The following is a 12,367-nucleotide window of genomic DNA, read 5'->3' as shown; positions in this document are numbered from 1 at the left end:
TTATATCAAGCATTATTAGGAAACTAACCATGAAGTTTTTATCTTTAAATCAGCATTTTATCTTCAAATCAGCATTCATATCTTTGTCGTATAATTTTTTTCTTGTAACACCTTTCCTATTCCTCGAAAATCAACACAATTCACAAAGCCAAATTTAAAGTAAATTGTTGGTTTTCTCTACTTTCATGAATCCTCCGGAAAAAACCTCCAAAACCCAATATAGATTTTTAAGGAACTTCCAGGATTAAACTTGATGTCGAACGTACACAATGATATTTAAAAAACAACAACATACATTTCCAGGATTAAAACTGTTATCCCAAAGGCCGAATGGTTCATATTTTTCCCCTCTTTGTGATGAGACAACTGGGCCAAAAGCTCAGAAAGCCAATCGTAGAAAATCTCAATTGACGCACTTCACCTTAACAGCAGTTGATTATCTTGTCTGTATATTGAGAGCACTTGTCTCCCCCAATCCCCTATGTTCTGACATCTTCATACTAAATGTACATTGTTGGTCATCACTTAAAAGCCGGGCTTAAAAGCCACTATTGTTATTCCTTGGGACTAACATTTTTTACTAACATTTGAGAGAAACGCTCGCAGCAAATTTTTTTTTTTTGTGCAGCCTGTCTCTGCTAGAAATGATCTGTTTTGTCTGAAACGCATCCTTTTTTCCCCCTCATGAATTTTTCCATTTTGATCAATTTTTGGAGGAACGTCCCTTGTCGTGCAAACAAGTTTGGCAAACAGTCGGCTAAAAAAAACCAGGCTCATTTGCATTTTAAAATTGACAGAACCGTTTTAGATGCGTGTATTTCAAGATTGAACACTATTATAAAGCAAGAAAGATTCCCCGCGGGAATTTCCTCGAATGCAAATATTTCAATCTTGATGTATAATGCCTCGGACTTCAAGGCATTACTTTTAAACTTTCGTGGCAGATTTGCAATTCATGACCCAGTTTGCATTTACTTCTGAAAAGCTGCATTTCTAAACAACCTACTCAATCCTAGAGGTGATGGGATCAAGCTACGTGAGTCGTTTGTCGACCCTGGTCAAATTTTTTTATTACAGATTTGAAAAGAGCTTAATCTCGGCATTACTGCTGTGAAAACCGCATGCTGATACCATCTTTAATCAAAAATTATGGAAGTCGGAACACCAAGAGTTGAGAGAAAGTGATGTGATGAAGTGGCCCTATTTTGGTCTGTATCTCCACATAAAAATTCCCGACATACGACTCATTTAGCTTGATCGCATCACAAATGGTTCCCATTCTATTTGAAAAACAACCAAAAATAGCATCTATTGGGCTGAAATTCATTTATGCAAAGAAATAATCCTTATATAAAAAATAATATATATAAAATCATTTATAGAAAATTAATAAATCTTGTCCTATCAGAGAAAGTGGTTAATGTCAAATCTATAAAGAAATCTATTAGGCTTACAGTCAAATGCAAAGAATCAAACATAAAAATCACATTTACAAATCCTTAAATGTGGCATCTGACAACACCATATATTTTTAATTTAAATTTTAGTTGACAAACAGTACACATGTAGTCCCGAGTTCTGTTGACGGTATTTCGATGTACTTATACTGTATTGAGTGCAATGCTAGTTGCTTAACATATTTAATGTACCAGCATTCAACTCGAATGCACTTTTACCCCTGCAAGTTTGATCAAAATTGCAAGCATCGATCCCGTGAATAGGGGCAGTTTTGCAGGGGCAGATTTGGTCAATAAATAAAGCTGTATCTGGGCCAGTGGTCGTCAACCCAGCTGTTTATTCATTCGTGCCGGGGACAAGAGTGTGAGAGGCGCAAGTAATGGGTTAAGCACAAAATGATTACCAGCCAAAATGCCATACAGTTGACACTGCATGTAACTGGTTCCCAACAGATTTTTGCAAAGGGTGTCGGAACATAGGGGTGTCGGAACATTGGGGTGTAACCATTCATTTTAACTTGCCAGGCCATAAAAAAAAATTGGTTAGGCCAAAAAAAAAAATAAGTCGGTCTCTGGTCAGCGCGCGCGTCGATCTTTTTTTTTCTCCAAAATGTTCCGCGGTAGCTCCAACAGCGCCCTCTATTTCCGCACCTCAATTTAATTTTTTTTTACCAAAGAGCACCGAGGAATGGGAAATTGCACCAAGGCAAATGATCGAAAGCACCAAGGCAAATTATGGAGGACACCAATGTACATGAGGACACCAAAAAAGCAAAATAGTACTCGACCTTGTCTGTACAATCCAAGCTTGAAGGAAAAAAAAAAAAAAAAAAAAAAAAAAAGAAGCTGCGTGGCCGCGTCCATTCCGGAACTTTGGTCTGACCAGAGACCGAATATTTTTGTTTTTTGGCCTTAGCTGCAGAAGTACAATACAATTTTAACGGAGCATGTCAATAATCTGTGATTCACGTCAACTATGTCGTTATATTTCACCGGCCTACTTTACATGTACATACCTAGTGTACAGACATTCCTTTGTCTTCTTGAAATTCAGAAGAAAGAAAAACAGAGAAAAAAAACTCATTTTACTTGCACTGTGAGTACTCTTAGTCAACCCAATGTTTTTATCATAATTTCCTTGAGTGTTCCTCTTCATTTTGCGACGGATAACCCTAACCACAAAATGTCTCTAAACCTGTTTTCCAGAGAGGGGGGAAACCTTGTGTGGACCTGGCTTAGTCCACAAACGGTTCACACAACCTGCATTGTGTGGACCTGTTTTGTTTTCAGGTCCACACAAAGATGGCAAGGTTGGCACTACCTTATATGCTTTGTGTGGACATTCCTTTGTCTTTGTATAGTTAAGAAAAGCTGTTTTCCAGAGAAGGGAAAACCTTGTGTGGACCTGGCTTAGTCCACAGAAGGTTCACACAACCTGCATTGTGTGGACCTGGGTTTTTTTCAGGTCCACACAAAGATGGCAATGTTGGCACACCCATATTTGCTAAAAGCAATATGATCTATGATTGTTCATGTTGTGTATTTTCAAGTGTAAGATTTCCAAGATTTCCAAGATTTCCTATTCCTTACATTTACTTCCAAGCAGCGAACTCTTTCCAATTAACAGACTTCCGGATGATCCATCTGGAGCAGTCAACAACTGAGTTTGTTTATTTCACCTGACATGGGTTTGATATTTTTCAGGTGGCCTGAAAAGTGGCCAACACCCAACCCCCCCCCCCCTTCCGGCAAGATTTAAGCTTTGTGTACGTCTACTGATACTAAAGATGAACCCTACTCAGAGTAGAATATGTCTTGAGGTCCTCATCTGGGTGTGAGGATGAACGGATCGATGTGCTGTCAATGAGAGAGTTCTCTCGCCTCCTCGAAAAAACACACCCACAGCCAGAATTTCTTTTCACTCGCGTAGCATGTCAGGCTTTCCTTCAAGCACTCAAACGGAAAAGTCTGTAGGGATACAGTGGAGGAGTGGGCGATTGCCACTTTGTTTTTCTCTTTTTGTTATTTGGATAGGGCAGGCCTCAAGTAGTCGAGAGAAAGATCTTGTATCCTGCAGCAGGCTGAAGCCTTTTTATTTGGGTTAATTTACAACGGAAAGGACGTCCTTGTGGAATGGGGCGCATCCTTTTATTGTTTGAGGAAAACATCACCCATTAGTTCATGTACTATGTTGTGTTACATTGTAGTTATTCCATGGTGTATCTATAAAGCATAGGCATAGCCAGAGGGGGTGTGGGGGGGGGGGTGTGTTAAGTGGGTATTTACCCGCCAATATTTTGTAAAGACTGCCCATTTCCATTCAAATGCCCTTTGTTCACCAGGGTTTAACCCCTCCCCCTCAATAATTTGTAAAGAGTGCCCTTTTTTTAAGAAGTGCCCTTTTTTTCTCTGAATTAGTGCCCTTATAAAGAAGAGGTGCACTTTTTTGTGCCATCGGCAATTCCGGGTGCCTTTTTTTATTTTTTAGTTTACGCATGTATCGCCCTGAAAAACACCATATATTGTCCGTTAGTGTGCATAAATGTCGGTTTTGAACAGCGCCCCCATCGACAGATGATACCAGGCCCCCCCCCCCCCTTTAATTTACGGAGGCCAAGTGTCCAGAGAAAAAAACGTGTCCACGGATGTGCAAGTGGCCTTTTCAATAATTTTTTAACTCCCCCCCCCCCAAAAAAGAATGACCGTGCTACGCCACTGTAAAACCGTACAGTGCTGGGGTTGTTTGAGGCGGTACAGGGAGTAACAGGCAGGGCGGTTTTGGGGGGTACAAGGAGAAATTGGCAGGGTGTTTTTTTTGGGGGGGGGCAGTACAGGGAGTGACAGTTACATGTAGGATGGTTTTGGGTGGTACAGGGGGTATAACTGGTAGGATGTTTGGGGCGGTACAGGATGTAACAGGCATGGCGGTTTGGGCGGTACAGGGAGTAAAAGGCAGGGTGGTTTGGGGCAGTACAGGGAGTGACAGCCAGGGCGGTTTTGGGCGGTACAGGGAGTAACAGGCATTGCGGTTTGGGCAGTACAGGGAGTAACAGGAAGGGTGGTTTGGGCAGTACAGGGAGTAACAGGAAGGGTGGTTTGGGGCAGTACAGGGAGTAACAGGCAGGGCGGTTTGGGGCAGTACAGGTAGTAACAGGCAGGGTGGATTGGGGAAGTACAGGGAGTAACAGGCAGGGTGGTTTTGGGCAGTACAGGTAGTAACAGGCAGGGTGGATTGGGGAAGTACAGGGAGTAACAGGCAGGGTGGTTTTGGGCAGTACAGGGAGTGGTTGTAACATTTGTACTTATATGTTCATAGATACACAGTGTGGTTTAAATTGGAAAAACATCTCTGCTAATGTATTTGAGGAACAAATTAGCAAGCGCGCACCTCAAATCCCTTCATAAACAGGTGTAGATTAACCTCAGTGACAGCGTACAGTTTAAATTACTCTGATATCCCCGTTGGCAGGATATTTGTTTAATCAAGTAACAAGTTGATTTTGCAGCCCGTCACAAGTGCCGTAAACACTTCAAACTGCGACAGGATATCTGCCACGTGTGGATGCCGGCACGTGTCAGAGTACCGTCCGTCCCATAGACACCTCCGCTGATTGTCTGCTCCCCTTCCGTTGAAAAAATGAGAGGAACCTTGTAGCAATTAGCTTGTTTACAACTAAATTGTTGAGCAATTTCCGTCTCCTGCACTTAACAAGGTGTTGTTCCCCTGTAAAGTCTTATGGATACGAAGGCGATCTTACTAATATTTGGCCAAATTTGCAAACTTGCTTCCAATGGATACTTTACCTTAGTCCTCCAGGCCCAAGTCCATCATACTCCATCAATATTTAGTCAACCAGACCTGCAGGACCAAGTCCCCCCAAATCCACACAAATTGGGGGATGGATTTTGATGGAGATTGGGATCAGTTAGGGTTAAAAGACAAACTAATCAATTTTTTTTCTTTCTCTTCGGTTTTCTCTACTTTCCCCATTCCACTCCCTTCCTCTCCATCCTCGTTTGGTGGGCCTCTGTCTCTCACTTTCATCCTTCTCATCATTTTCCTCTCAATTGCACCTCCATCCCGTCTTGCCATCCCTCCTCTTTTCCCCTGACCATCACAGCCGGCCTGGAAGCCTTCCGGAAGTTCCTCCAGACGGAGTTCAGCGACGAGAACATCGAATTCTGGCTGGCCTGCGAGGAATACAAGACCCTTGACACCAGCGTCTTGGAGAGGAGAGCCCAGCAAATATTTGAGGACTACGTGACGATACAGGCCCCGCGTGAGGTGAGATCTATGCTCGTCTTGGGTTTCATCCTTATAGCCTTAATCTTAAACCTCTTCAGCTTTGAGCTAAGAGCTGTGCAGATTTACAAAATATTCACATATTTGATAATCCACCAAATATTCGAATAGTGGTGTTTTTTTTCTGATTCAAATGTCTGAACAATTTGAGAGGTTTCAAGGAGATGTTGAAAAACATCCTTGATGTTATTCAGACCGCATGAATTTGCAAGGTTTTGTTGTTCGTGAAACGCCTCATTTTTGTGGAAAGCCACTTTACCCACATCATTTGAGATCTTCTGTGAGGAATATTTGTTACAGTCATATATCAGCGATTCACCTTTTCAAACAATATTTTGATACGTACCCGATGTTCTTTGCATTGTTTAATAAGCTATTTGTCAAGTTCTGACCTGGCTTGCGATTGGCTTTTGATAGACTTGTGACTAGCTCGTGTTTTGACTTTGTGATTTGATTTTAGGTTGGCGTATTTTTGACTAGTGATGATCATATGATATAATCAACTTACCAAAATGATTGAATTGTGATTTGACATAAGATTGACTTGCAATTGACTTGTGATTGACTTGTATTGAACATGCAAATCCTGTGTAATGAACATATGATTGACTTGTGATTGACTTGCGATTGACTTGTGATTGACTTGTGATCGACTTGCGATCGACTTGTGATTGACTTGCGATTGAATTGCGATTGACTTCTGATTGACTTCTATTTGACTTTTGATTGACTTGCGATTGAATTTTGATTGACTTTTGATTGACTTGTGATTGACTTGTGATTGACTTTTGATGTACTTGTGATGGACTTGTGATTGACTTTTGATTGACTTGTGATTGACTTGTGATGGACTTGTGATTGACTTTAACACACTTTCACCCTCATGCATTTCTTCATTTCTGTCTTTCATTCCTGTTCATAGGTCAACTTAGATTCCAGAACACGGCTAGAAACGACCGCCAACGTGAACCATCCTGACGAGAACACCTTCGACCACGCCCAGAAGCGGATAGAAGCCCTCATGGAGAAGGACTCGTACCCGCGGTTCTTGCGATCGGACATTTACCAAAAACTTCTAAAGGAATTCATCAAAAAGTCCAAATGAGGCTCGTTAATAATGTCATAGTAAAACTGTTCATCTTTTAAAAAATAAAGTACAATATAGTTCATGTTCGTCGTGGACACGGAGAAAAACGGGAACATTTTTTTTGTGCGGATGCAAAACTCAAGTGTACAGAGATTATATATTTCAGTGTGTACTTGACACGGAGTCCTGAAATTGGAACGGGTATCCGTCGGAAACCGGAAAGAATTTGTCTCGTGATTTGTGGCTGATGAAAACACCAAATGCACGATACTTTTTTACATGAAGTCCACAAGAGTTGTCTAGAGCCAAATATAAACTTGTCAGTATTAGAAGTGTGTCGCCTCTGCCGTAGCTGTAGAAAGGTGAAGGAGTTTCACCCCGGCTGCCGCGGATAATACCGCCAACCCTGGATCAAGCGGAGATACGAGCCCCAAAGGGCATCATCAAGTCGTCAGAGTTACCATGGCAACCTGTTTAAACATTCAATGCCAACGACAGGCGGAGCACGGGTAGTAACCGAGGAAACACGATATTCCCGGGACGGTGCTCCCACAAGAGGAGAACATCTCAAGAAATGCTTTCAAAAAAAAACTCGCGGAGAATGAAAAAAAAGCAAAGTCTTTTCAAGTTTCTGCCGTTGACCTGTATGCGTCTTCTCAGCTTTCTCCAAGGCTCATTCCTCAGACTTTTGTTTCCCGAGCTACGCTATCCTCCGAGGGGAATGAAGGCCCCAGACATCAAGGGACACTAATATGACACCTCATAGAATGTCATCAAAGTCTTGTTAATAGCTTGGCACTCCTTTTATGTTCTTTACCCGTAAAATCTTTGATTGTTCATGTTAAAGGTAGCCGAATTCTTAACACGCACAGGAAATCAACATAATTTGATATCTTGTTGACGGGATGGCGAGATCATTGTTTTTGAAATATAAAGAATGAATCTTGAACAAAGTAAAGATATTTTAAAGATGTTTTCAACATAGCACTGGATAGCTCAGTTGGTACAGCACGGGTACGGTAATCCGGAGGTCGCAGGTTCAAACCCCGCTCCAGTCAATTTCATTGTTCAACTTTATAGTGAGAATCTTGAAATGGGGTTGCCATCTCCTTACAGATATTTCTTTAACATTTCATGGATAAATCTAGGAAAGCCAGTAGGACATTACAAGATTTAACATGGTTCCTAATCTTGCAGTATTTAAATGCCATCTTTTTTGGGGGTCAGTAATTTGGCTGTGGAAAGGGTTTTTTGTGAAATGGAATGTCGGATGATGACATTTGGCACAGTGTTAAAAGTGTGTGAGATTGCAAATGCAGCTTTTAGTTAGATAGCAGAATTATTATAATTACAAGAACGTCAGTGATTGAGGTTTAATCGTTCACATTTTCTGTCCAACAAATATGGAAAAATCTTTTTTTTCCAGTCAATATTAGTACTACCATGGAACGTCTGTCACTCTATTATTACTACGTTTTTGCCTCCAGTCAAATTTCAATAAAAAAAATTAAAAAATTGCTGGAAAAAAACAGGAATGTACCGTTACCATGGTGAAGTGCAGAACAGTCATGGCTAATTCATGATATTTGACAACTCAAATGTTGATTCAAAAAACAAAACAAAATCCGAAGACAGCAAATTTGCACAGCTGTTGAATTTCTCCATGCAGTCTTTTAACTGCATTTTGATTTATAATTTTTTTCTAAAAGTCAAACCCAACTCTAGATCTTTGCCTGTACACAAGCACGTCTCATTTTTGTCTACCACAAAAGATGATCAAAATGTTCTCTTTTTTTTTATTGACAAGAAACTGATTTGCATGCTCGTGTATGTTTGAAATTTCGACCCTTTATTAGTGACCGCACTTTGCACAAAAATAATCCAAACACTTTCTCTATAAATCATCACCAAAAAAATGTGCAACTTTTTGAAAGCTTCATAACTTAAACTGTATGATAAGATGTTACAATCCTCGAACGAACTGGATAGAACAGTTTTTAGAAAGCACCAGAAAGTACTTAAACACGTATTAATATGTATTTTTGCACACAGGGTAGTAGTTTTTGTCACAAAAATGCACACAGTAAAAAGACAAAATTTGAACAATGTAGAAAGTGACAGCATTGTGACAGCATTGCACATTGTGTAATGCTTATGTGTAAAAGCCGTTACTTATGCAATTGAATAAGATTTTGTTAAAAGCTGCTGCTAGGCTTAAAAGACGAGAACTTTGGACGAACAGTCCTACAAAATCTCTCTCTTTGAAGCTAAAATATTGTTACAAATATAATTTTTTTATGAATATGGATACAATTATATACAATTAATTTGTGATTGACTCAGTTATTTTAAGTCTTTTATTTTTTATTTTTGCCGTGATTGAAATCATCATGATCAACTCAGAAGTTTTTCCCCTTAATTTTGCCGTGAGGTTCCGTTAGACATGTAATATTTATTCCAGAGAACAGACAAGTTTTAAGATTTAACTTTTTTAGATTTCTGTGTACATGTATATAATTGCGAATAGGTGTATATGAAAAAAACAAACGATTTAGTGTACAGTGTGTATATGAAAACAAACAAGTATAATGAAATGAATTTTTTTCCACTTTTCTTTATTTGGTACATGTATTTTGCTCATAGCTTGCATTTAATCTAAGAGTTGCGGTTTATTTTTACCAGTTGCATCAGGAGTTTTTCTCATGCAAAACAGATAGATAATGCCCTGCAAGAATTTGTAAATTTCTCTTCGCCACATTCAGTGTTACTGTTACATTGTTACCATTTTGGTCAAACCAGGCGGAAATCTCACGGAGCTGATGAGCACAGTTATCTGCTAAGCGCGGACAATATTTTGCTTAACAAAAAAAGACAGGTTACCAGTAAAATGTAATTCTTCGTGTATTGATTATGGTTGGTCCTGCGCTGATTATTGCTAAGCGCATACATTTGCTAAATGTATTTCCCGAGTAGATCCATTTAAGTCCCGCCCACTGCGTGCCTCTCCATTGATTTGCATGTTCGAGACGCGCGCGTAGTGCGAGTGCACGCGCAGTGGACCATGTTCGTGGCTGTGATAGGTCAAAACATCGTTTGGTGAGGCTCTTGGGTCCTGATTACTTAACTTCATTATTATAGCTCACTTTAGCTGACCATTTGAAAGCCCTACAAAACACATGCATGTCTGTCTTTGCCCGTTGCGAAGATGCATAGAATTTACATAATCACCACAGCTGACTCATAAATTGTGAAATTGTTAAAACCAACCAACAACATTGACAAGTCAATGAATAAGATCATATAGCTGCCTCTAAATGTATTCCAAAATATTGTACTATTAGCTGCAATCCATTTTTTAAATATTATCAGCCGCCCTTTTCGGTTTACGCCTGTTTAAATTTGTGTACCACCGCAATTTAATTCCCTTGGGAAAGATTTTATCTTCTGAAAAAATAAGACAAGTGAGTGTATGTAAGATGATAAAAAAAAATAAGTCTATATTTGAGTCGGACATTATCAATTGAGTAAATCAGTCTAGCTTTTTTTATAACAATAAAGTTAGATGCTTTGATGGTGTTGCCCTTTAATTTGAGGGAAAGGATATTTATATATGGCTAATAATTGTTTTCTGGTTGTTTAAGCCCCGCCCACATGCACACGTGACGTGAGCAAGCACGCACGTGCGCGCCCAATGGCGTCTTGACCAATCTCAGCCGTGTGGCAATGCAGCGTGGTGTTGTTACGGGTGCGCGTGCTCTTGCCCACGCGGGCAGTGGGCGGAGCCTGGTGGTCGGTCTATTGCGACCGTGATTGGTCAAAAAAAATCATGCGGCGGGGCTTAATCAATCGGTTTAGTATTACTGTGTATTGGTAATGTTAAGGTATTATCACAATGAACAACTTACGTTGTTTTAACTTCATTAAAATGTTTTGGTTTCTACAATAGATGAAATGGAAACAAAATTGCATCGAGGCCAAATTTCCTTCTTCATTTTTGTACTGAAGAAAAAGAAACAGCTGAAGTCAATTTTATGTATTTTTTGTCGTGTATCGTGACAGCAGCGTCATGTCAGTAATACATAGAAAAGCGTGCAATGGTGGTCACAACATTACGTTTGAAACAACGCTTCCATTTTGAAACCAAAACGTTCGATTGCAAAATAAAAACGTCCATGAATTAAACAATTTAATTTTGTGACCCGGTGTCATATGAAAATCCGACTCCTATGAAAATCGGACTCATTTTCCCTATTATTGGTCAATCTCTCGCACGTGACAGGTCACTTTCCCGTAACGATCCTATAGCATACTATCGTACTTACGCATGCGCAATACTATGATGAGTCCATATTTCATGGAGTCGGGTATTCATTAGTAAAAATCCGGTTCATTAGTAATAGGCCACACACGCACGCCCATCACCACTCATGACTGGCACCCATTGGATAAGAACTCAAGTGGCGTCCAATAGTTCCAATGCTACCTAATGGCCAGTGGGCGTGGTTTAAACTGAATTGAAGTCGCACCAACGAACCGGATAGACGGGCGATCTATTTTAGCCCCGCCGAATGGCACGTGGGAAGCAAACTTCGTGCACTGCATGTTCTTGGCGTGCGCGTCACATTACGCGCGGCGAGCACGCAATGTAGACTTATTTGTGTAAGTACAGTGCAAGGCAAGGATGTCGAACATCTATCTATAGGCTGTGATTGGTCAAGACACTGATAGGCGGGGCTTAATAGATCGTACAATTTGCAAACTAATGATTTGTTTTATCAAAGCCATCCTAAAAAAAATTAACAAATTGCCAATGCTCTTAATTAATGTACAAGACAGTGTATTATATATTTCTCTCGTAAACCCCATAAGATAAAAGCATCTCAGTTTGTTTTACAATTAACTCTCCATATGTACCAAATTATTTTCTTCTGTTACTGAATGTGTTAATATTGTACAGTACATAAGTGTTCTTGCGAGTAAAGAACTGAACATGCAAGAGATCTTTGGAAACATTTCACACAATGTTGTAATAAACCATTTCTCACATAAGAAAATTATTGCCTGTATTACGAAGCATGCTTATTGTGTTCGTTTTCCGTGATAAAAATGTAAATTTAAAGTGAACAAGGGAGAATATTTTTACCGATACTTGCAAGGAAGATGCTCCTCTCACCTCCAAAGGAATGTTTGCATTGTTTTGAGAAAAGTCAATTTTGCTCCATTTTGGTTAAAAAAATAAAGTAAAGCTAACCCCTTGCCTTTTTTTCCCCCTTTTTTTTGGCCCAAAAAATTATATTCCTTCAAACTTGCATGAAATATGCCCAAGAGACCGCAAAACACCTTCCAATACGATTTGTGTACAGGTGTGCTTTTTTACATAAGTAATGACGAAAATTAGGGATAAAATAAGTCAAAAAATGTTTATTGTTTTCTACGATCGTTATTTATCGTCCCTGAGCGGTATACCGCTACGGGCGACCGTTGTTATGTTGAGCGCCCCCAGCGGTACGTACCTCTAGG

The 12,367-nt window shown here is 39.9% G+C and overlaps 1 protein-coding gene across 1 annotated transcript in view; it reads left to right on the top strand.

Annotated features, from left to right (window-relative positions):
• LOC119720234 (regulator of G-protein signaling 8-like) overlaps positions 1-11,904 on the top strand; it is a 33,751-nt gene extending 21,847 nt beyond the window's left edge. Inside the window, exons 3-4 of the mRNA XM_038189855.1 lie at positions 5,579-5,742; positions 6,683-11,904. Of these exons, the coding sequence (XP_038045783.1) occupies positions 5,579-5,742; positions 6,683-6,865 (347 nt within the window). The 3' untranslated portion in view covers positions 6,866-11,904. The remainder of the gene's footprint in view (positions 1-5,578; positions 5,743-6,682) is intronic.
• The last annotated feature ends 463 nt before the right edge of the window (positions 11,905-12,367 follow it).

Source organism: Patiria miniata, unplaced genomic scaffold (genome assembly GCF_015706575.1).
Source record: "Patiria miniata isolate m_02_andy unplaced genomic scaffold, ASM1570657v1 HiC_scaffold_9, whole genome shotgun sequence".
NCBI classification, from domain to species: Eukaryota; Metazoa; Echinodermata; class Asteroidea; order Valvatida; family Asterinidae; genus Patiria; species Patiria miniata.
The sequence above is the reverse complement of the archived record's forward strand: the minus strand, read 5'-3'. Positions and strand labels throughout refer to the sequence as shown.